General features: G+C 37.9%; 1 protein-coding gene across 1 annotated transcript in view; it reads left to right on the top strand.

The window, feature by feature from the left end:
* The window catches only part of STK32A (serine/threonine kinase 32A), a 142,878-nt gene that overhangs the window by 73,879 nt on the left and 59,723 nt on the right, over nt 1-9,276 (top strand). The window contains exon 5 of the mRNA XM_032250312.1: nt 4,851-5,024. Coding sequence (XP_032106203.1) covers nt 4,851-5,024 — 174 coding nt within the window. The remainder of the gene's footprint in view (nt 1-4,850; nt 5,025-9,276) is intronic.

Genomic DNA, 9,276 nt, shown 5'->3' with positions numbered 1-9,276 from the left:
AGGAGAAAGAAAGAGAAAGAAAGAGAGAGAGAGAAAGAAAGAAAGAAAAAAAAAAGATAGAAAGAAAAAAAGAAACTATAGGCGAAAGCCATATGCTTGTTTAAGGACATTTTTGAATTGTCCTCAAAAGCGGCTTCACCAAATTACCATCCAGGGCATATAAGATACTCATTTCTCTGTATCCTCACTAACAGGCTCTCATGAAGCATTGGTGGAAATGCTCTCATTCTGATACATTAATGACTAAAAGTCATTACATACTTGCTTAGGTTGTAAATTGCCTCCCTCTAAACTTACACAGAGAGAATTTAGGGTGTTGTCTCAGCTTGGTTCCAGTGTTATCCAAGCCATTAACCTTTCTTTTACCTTAGATGGTCACATTGTGGTATTTCACTTAAAAAACAGAAACACAACTGGGTATTATTTTTATAGGCTGTTAAAATCTGACTTTTGCAAACCATGGGTTTGCTGTGCTGTTATGCTGAATGAATTAGGTGCATAATACTAGTTTTTAAAAATGAATTTCATACTAGATACACCTTGAAAAGTTTTTCCAAAGCTATAAGAAGAGAAATATGATGCCATTGTTCCAAAGAAAGGTTTTAAAAGTAAATTTCTACTTAATGAATAGGACAGTGTACCCTAACCTCCTCTTTGCCTATTCCTCAGGGACCTCTTCTCACAAGGGCTAATGCTTCACCTAAGCCGTGAAAAGCCTGCTGTGAGCACTCCCTGTTCAGTCAGAAAAACACAAATTAACTGTTCTATTTTTTTCAGTTCTAGCACAGCGTTCTCTTGCTTTTCCTTGCTCAGAATGGACCCTTGCTGGGGTAACATCAGAATGAGGGTTTGGTGCAACCGTTCTACAAGAGGAAGTAGGCTCCTCTACTGTCATGGTTTTCAAACTTTTTTGACTGCAGCCCATAACAAGAAATAATGTTTTTCATTGTAACCCAGTAGATATACTCATAGAGACACACGATATTCATAAAAACAAAAATTTCATAAACAATGTTTAAACTTATGTGTTAATAACATGTATCCTGTTATTTGATCTGTTTTATTTCTTTTTAAGAAATGCTCATCACAGTCAACAAAAATGATTTCACAACTCCTTAAAGGATTTTGACCCACAATAATTTGAAAAACACTGCATTGTAGTGCATTTTAGATCTCTTCCCAACCCTCAGAATCAGATTTATTTCATGATGGCCCCTGTGAGATAGCTTCAAGCATGTGAGTGACTCTTTTTCTTTTTTTTTCTTTACCATTTACTGTGACTCCCAAATAAGTGACTCTTTTGGCTTATTTGGTGATCATGCCTATTTCTACACATAGAACCTAGAGCATTTACATCAGACCTGACTAAAGCTTGTGTTTTAACCTTGCTTCTCTCCTTCTATTTATTATTTTTTTAATTATTTTTTTCTATTGCTATTTGTTCAACCTGTATTTCAGGCAATATACAGGTATTGAGGCACCAATGGTGAGTACAAGCAAGCATGCATCCAGAGGTATATTGGGAATTAAAGGAGTTAATCCAAAAGCATACAGGAAATATTTTTAAATTGTTATAAATTCTGTGAATAAGTGTATGGCAATGCATGTCACAGGGGAACCGGATTTAATATGGCATGTTGGAAAAGCTTCTGTGAGAAGTGACACTTGAGCTGAGACTTGAAAGGTGAAAAGATTATAACCAGGCACTGGGCAACATCATGAGTGCAAGCACAGGTCACACCATATCACAAACTTCTAAGGCTGAAGGGAACATGAATTGCTAGTTGGAGAATGGAAGGAAAAGATCTTCAAGATAAAGCTGGAAAAATAAACAGGGCCAGACCTAACAGGTTTCTGTAGACCTTGGAAAGAGGTAGAGGTTTTTCGAGGTTGGATAACATGATAAAACTCACATTTTAAAAATATAACTGCAGAGTGGAGAATGGATTTGAGCGGTCCAAGATTATGCAGACAGAGCTATGAATAGCCTATTGCAATGGTCTGGGTCAGGCATGATGGAGTAGGGTGGAATAGGGTGATGATCTTTTGTTAGTTATCTTCCTTACTGAGCACACTTTGCAATGAATTTCAAATGCACTGGGACCAGGCTTGTTAATTTTGGAGCTGTCGACTCAAATAAATAAGCCATGATACCCCACCAAAGAAAGCTGCAGAAATGCAACAGCGAGGCTGTGTGATGAATGGTTGAGGTACAGGGAAGCTCTTATTCATTTTAAAAAATCAGATGATATGAAGTTGAATATTCTAGATATTGCCCAATTGTGTTATGTTCACATATTTTACTGGATATAGTTTGGGATAATAAAATATTTATCTTCTTTCCCTCTAAGAATTAAGAATCTGTAATGGAGGGCTTTAGCTCTGATGTGCCAAAGGAGAAAGATGATTTTTAAGAGCCAAACCTGCCTCCATGATTAAATAAATTTACATTTATACTGGCCAAGGGATGCATGTTGCCTCTTGCCTGAGCCTCCTGACTTTGATTAATAATCCCTTGCACATTCAAACCGGTATTAACTTGCCATACCTGGCACCTTTATCACTTTGTTCTTTGAATAAAAAGAGCTTAACCCAAGTCCCAGTAAAGATGTTCATTCAGGCTCAATTTAATAAATATATTCTGCTCCCTTGGAGTTAAATGGAATCATAGGAGAAGAGTCCACTGGTCTGTCACCAGGTTTCTGAACTACGCCTGACAGCCTAACATAGCCAACAGCAGGGAGTAAATCCTATCTGTTCTGTATGCTAACCTACTCTGAGTAGGTAGTTTGCATTGGCATCTAGTTATGTTTATGGTTAGTACTATCTTCTCCTGACTTTGGTACCCAACCCTCACACACCTCATTATCTTATCCCAGCTACCACTCATCCCAAAAGGCCTTGCTCACATCCCACAATCAATCATTCTTTCTATTACCTTAGTGGAGAACAGCCTAAGGTGCAGCACGTCCCAGGCATGATTACAGTTTAACCAGTTCAATATTGTTTACTGCATGGCCTGTAAAATACAGTGAATATCACTTGTGTTGCTGCAGTTGGAAGGTTTATGTATCAAATTGCCTAGATCCAAGGACCTTTCCTCGTGCCTAATACACCTATGACAGAAATGACCAGCCAGTCATTGATTGAAATGAAGAATAATGTCTTCCAAAAGACAATGATACCAAGCATATGTTTCTCAGGATTTTACAAAGCACTTTCTGTGTTTTTGTCTAAATTCCTCCAAGAGCTTAATTTCTGACATATTCTGTGTAAATCAGTCTTCAGTGATAAACAAAATTTTATTTATTAAATTATCAGGTGCGGTTAGTGTTCATTAGAATGTTACCACCTTAGATTAATACTTCATTGAATTTCTTTTCTTTTGTTTGTAGGTACCCGTTTTCTCCTTTAGCACAATAGTAATTATAAAGAAGAAAATATACTAAGTGCATTTCTCCTGTCATTGATATTCTACGTTTATTCCTCAGCAAATAATTTGTCGCTACGAAGTGATGTGCATCCCTGGGTGCTGCTTGCAGGCACTTAATTCTTTGATTCAAATGAAGCTTTAAAATGTGACCTCCATGATGTTATGTCTAAAGAAACATGTCAAAGCAGTGTTGACACAGAGAACTTGACTGTGACTAGAAATCATGGCTGTGCTTTGAGGGAAACAATAAATCACAGCAGTAGGAATGCATTTTTACAAGCTGCTGATTGTGTACAGCAGGGGCCAATTCTGTTCTGTGTCTCATGATCTCTTCTAATTCCTCAGCCCGATACTCCTTCATGTGTGAAGTCCATGTTTGATCCTGCCTATTCAGTGACTGTGGGTCACTGCAGATTCATGCACAGGCTCCTGTTATGGGAATCTGGCCCCTGCCACCTTCTCCAGATGCAAGCTTTCCTCTCATACCTGTCGTTCCAGCAAATCCAGGCTATTCTCTTTTCCCCACTTACACTAGGTTCCTTCCATTGTCTGCGCTTGCCTGCTTGCTACTTTTCTCTGGTATTTTTCAAATTTTACTTTTGCACCTGGAAAACGCTTTGGCACTATCGTTTGTCAGTTATTTAACTTCGTACATTTCCTCATGTGAATGGAAGCATGGGAGCAGCATCATGAGGAAGGACTGGGGTCGCACTTGCAGAATGTGTCAGAGCCCACAGATTCACTCAATAGAAACATCAGGAGATATTAGCGTTATTTTTTAGTTAGTACTATTATCACCATTCCTCAAAATTGAGCTCTGGTTTCACCTCTATTGAGAAGCTTCCCCTTACCTCGCCATTTCAAAGACAGAGTTAATTACTTCCTCGTACTGTATGCTTACTTCTTTATTGCCCTTCTTATATGTTTTTCTTATCATTAATGTGGGACATGATTTGCTATAATGTTGCTGGGCAATGACATTGTTAGTATGGAAAAATAGGCATGAGAACGATTCAAGGAGTTCCGCAACTCATGCTTTATGGGCCTCCTGCAAAATATGGTTAGGATGTGACCATTGGTGATAAATGGATAACTTGGGATCTCTTTATTTTCTGCGTTTTATTGCTATGTGAGCAAACAGTTAATGAGTGCTTACTGTATATCAAGCATGACAATAAGTATTACATTTATCATGTTAAGTCTTCCATGTGATTAAATGTGGTAGATATTATTCTCATGTGATACATGAGGAAACAAAAGGTCTAAGACCATAGAGCTAGTGATAGACTACCTACTCCCAAAGTCTAAGCTCTTAGCTCAAGAACACTCTGCTCTGATCTGTAGGGTCTCATTTGTCTCTGGGGTCCTTTAATGTGTAAATATATTTGATAAGTTTTCTCTTCTAATGCTATTCCAGGTATTCCTTCCAAGATGAGGAAGACATGTTCATGGTGGTGGACCTCCTGTTGGGTGGAGACCTGCGTTATCACCTGCAACAGAATGTCCGCTTCAAGGAAGAAACAGTGAAGCTCTTCATCTGTGAGTTGGTCATGGCCCTGGACTACCTGCAGAGCCAGCGCATCATTCACAGGTCAGTCAAGTCCAAGGAGACAGCCATAAACTCAACGCAAGGAGAGAATCCACAACTGGATACAATCATTAAATTCTTGTTGAACATGACATTTAATCCTCATTTAATTCTTCCAACAGTGCCCTGAGATAGGTTGATTATCCTCATTTTGCAGACTTTTTTAAAACACTGAACACATAGAGCTTGATTTGCCCAAGGTCATAGTAAACAACAAGATCACAATCAATAAATATTAGCAGTATTTTATAACTAAGCTTAGATGTAGAGGAGAAAAGGTGGCCAATAGGAACTTAATGCAAATTAAATAAATAATTAAATGGAGGTAGCACATGGAGGGAAAGAAATAGAATGAAAAGAAACAAAGTTCTTTGGGAAGAAAGTTTGAGTCTTTCTAACATTTGCTGTCCTGCAGTGTTTATTAAATGAATCCCCAATATGTATACTGTAAATGGAGGTAGAAAAAGAAATAGCAATGTCTTCTGCAGTTAGAGCATTTGTAGTAAATAAAGACGTACAAATAACATAAGAGGCCATAAAGCTATAGAGATAATAGAAGAAGATAAAACTTTATAGTAAAGAAATTTATAGTTTTAGTGATTATTTTATATATAGTATCTCATTTGATCTCTGAAATAACCTGAGGTAAATGATCAGAGCAGATATAATTAGACTAAAATTACATATGAAAAAATAACAGCTTATATATATTATCACCCAGGTTTGTTTATAAGAATTGTGATCCTAATCAACATCAAAACAACTACTGTTTACTGGTTGATGACTTACTACGTGCCAGGCACTGCTAGGTGCTTTATGTACATTATTTTATTAAATACTCAAAACCCAGCCAAGATTCCACATTTTGTTATAATATTCCACATTTGTTATAATATAAAATTACACAGACAAAGAAACCGTCTCAATTGCCAAGAACAAACAGCGTAGCCAGGATTTAAACCTAGATCCCTCTGACCTCCAACTTATAACTCTATGATACCAACTCCTATTACTTACACATATGAAATATATGAATTAATTGATTATATTTCACTAAATGAAAAATCAGTCCATGTGACTCTGCTGCTGTCATCTCTAATCCTTGGAGAATTTGCTGAGTACAATTATGTCTCAATTAGTAAAAAGTTGACCAGATAAAATATTTCACCACCACCAGTTAACATTTACCTGTAATTAATTTTTTTAAACCTTTATTCATATATTTTTTATAGAAATGGGGTTTCACCATATTGCCCAGGCTGGTCTCCAACTTTTGGTCCCAAGTGGTCCTCCTGTCCCAACCTCCCCAAATGCTGGGATTATAGGAGCGAGCCACTGTACTCAGCCTACAATTTATCTTGATGAGTACAGAGCCTATGGATGAAGGTGAAGCATCACAATTCCTCTGTGCAGGTACTACAGGCCAGTTCTTTAATATATTTTTATTTTTTTGGCCTTGGCCCTACACATTAAATAGTTATTATTTTATGTTCCTTCTTTGGAAGGGCCTGTTTGTATTGGAAATGTGCTCTTCAGGCACCAGATAAATGGAAAGCAGACCAGTTAATCATGTGGGATCTCAGAAATGAATTTGCACACCTGGTGTTTTGTCAATAACTAGAAATCCTGTTCTCAAGCACTTAGCTTCCCAAACTGGTTTTCTGGTCCCTCAAAGCTCTTTCTGAGGAGAGACTCTTCACACTTGTAGTCTACAGAGTCCCTCTCAAAACTTTCATACTCATTCATTTGCCCCAAAATTGCCAACCACAGCCTATCTTGGTTGTGACATCACAGGTATCAGAAAGGAGGCAGTGGCCATGAGAAACCAGTATGGCCTGAGGCTTTTTACTCTCTTTCCTTTTGCTGTTTGAAATTGGGTTCTGTTCCTTTGTTCTTTAGGCTTCATGTTCTTGGCCATCAAAAGACTGATTCTCTGAGCATTTTCACCGTGTGTTCAGAACTGTGTTTCAACAGGAATTCAGCAGGGAAAAACAACAGCAAAAATTTTGATATGATTTTTCCCCAAGGAGCTTACTAACACCAAATACTGTTTTTCTGTTCTTTCCCTCTCTTTTGTTCCCATCATATTTTGCCACTTAAATAATAAAACAAGGATTAACTTTCTGGTTTGTTTTTTTTTTTTTTGCTCTTCAGTCACACCCACCGTTATTACTTACTGCCTGTCCTCAGAAGGGTCTTTTTGTACCGAAATGTCTCTTCACCGTGGTAAATGAATGGAAGGCAAACATGATGACATTTTGAGAGCAGTGTTAAATTGAGGTGGCTTCCTTCTGGCATCAAAAACTATTCAAGTGCATTTCTGTGGCCTATATGTACCTCTCCCCCTACCTCCCAGGTGTTATATTTTACAGGCTATAATAGCCTTTTGTACCTTTCCTGAGAAGATGTGACATTTTAATTATTTCTTAATTATTTAATTCATTTCTGTCTCCTTTGCAAAATGGTGCACTCCACGTGTTTTGCTTTTTATTGTATAACTAGGATGTGAAACAAATATGACCCACATGAATGGCTGATTGACCAGAAGCTCAGGCTTACAAATGAGAAAGATTGAAATATAGGACATTAAAGCCAAAGGTCTCAGACCTACTTCTACCTTGGTCTTTACATTAGAGTAATCATTAATTTATCATCCAAACCAGGATACTCTGAGAGCTAAAGAGGATGCTATTAGTATTAATAATTGTGCTGGGGAGAGTCAAAACTCATACATAATCTGGGCAATTGAGGACCTATGTCAACATAATAAAGGCTTTTCAAGGCAGCGTTTTTTTGTTTTTTATTTTTTGTAGGGACAGGGTCTCCCTATGTTGCCCAGGCTGGCCTTGAACTCACAGGCTCAAGCAATCCTCCTGGCTCAGCCTCCCAAAGTTCTGGGATTACAGACCTGACCCTCATGCCCAGCTTCAAATAGACATTTTAATTCTAACAGTGTTCTGATAACCAGGATTTTCTGCTCTCAGAATATCAGGTATCAATTTGAAATGGTGTCAAACAGCTTTGTTTTAAATGTACATGTTAAAAGAAGCAGTGATTTCTTCGTCTAAGGAATTTAAATGATAATAACTGTGGCAATCTGAGACTAGGGCTCCTGGGCCAGAGAATGCAAAAAGCAATGTAGAAGAGACACAGGCTTCTGAATACTGTACTTCTTTTTTTTAAATCTCCTTCTTCAAAAGAATCAGCACGATTCATGCTGTATTTGACTTCAAGATAACAAAACACCTTTTTGTTACTTAGAAAGATTGGATTGTAAAGCGCATGCTGAGTTCCTAGAAATTAAAAGCGAGAATGAATAAAAGAATCAATGAAAATGTAGATCTCCCAGACAAGGAGAGACCATCTCCATAAAACTGAAGACATAAAATATGTGACTTCCTACTTTTAGATTAAAATCTACATTTTGCCTTTGGACGTGGTAGAAGATTCAAAATTACCCATAAACAGTCAGCAATACTTGGAAGCAGGCGCAGCAGTAGGCTGCTGTTTACTGAGGGCTTCCTGGGTATCAGGCACTTTGCTAAGCACTTGTGAATTATTTCACTTAGTCTTCCCTTAGCTGCAGGAGGTTGATGGTGCTTTGTCCCCATCTCACCATCAATTAAACTGGTTCTGAAAAATTATTTGCCTCAGGTTGCCTGGCTAGTAAGTGAGGGAAGCATCATGTTAAGGAAATGCAGAGCTCTTCACCACTCTCCAGCCTGCAGATGCTCAGCATAGCTGCAGCTCTGAAGGGAGCATGGGACAGGTATGTGTGGCCATCTGACTCAGGCACCCACAGACAGAAGTGGTACCTGTGGAACGGACAGACAGAGAACAGCCTAAAAGTAGAAGCTAAATTGTGTAACAGACAAGTACTTCAGAGAAGATGGTTTGGAGTAACAAAACAAGCTTCATGAGAGCTCTGAGGGTGTAAAGGGGACTTTCAACAGTCAAAGCACACAGCAAGTCTAGTCTAGCAAGAAGAGCTAAGTGGATGAAAGTTCTGACTTGTTTCCCTGTGTTAACATAGAAAGGGCTCTTTTTAAAATTTTGTTTTCACTTCAGCTTTTCTGCCAAAAATGTCTAGTGTGGTGATGTTTTAAAACACACCATAGGATCTGTTTCTACCATAAATCTCCATTAAGACATATATGGAGTTTTGTTTTATTTTGTGGATGTTTAACAATCCATGGACTTGAACTTTGGTAGTTTCCCAAATATGTAGAATATTTAGCTAGTTCTCTTCAATTTC

This window comes from Sapajus apella, unplaced genomic scaffold, assembly GCF_009761245.1.
Source record: "Sapajus apella isolate SASKATOON/1434 unplaced genomic scaffold, GSC_monkey_1.0 scaffold71, whole genome shotgun sequence".
NCBI classification, from domain to species: Eukaryota; Metazoa; Chordata; class Mammalia; order Primates; family Cebidae; genus Sapajus; species Sapajus apella.
Note: the sequence above shows the minus strand (reverse complement) of the source record. Positions and strands in the feature narration are given on the sequence as shown.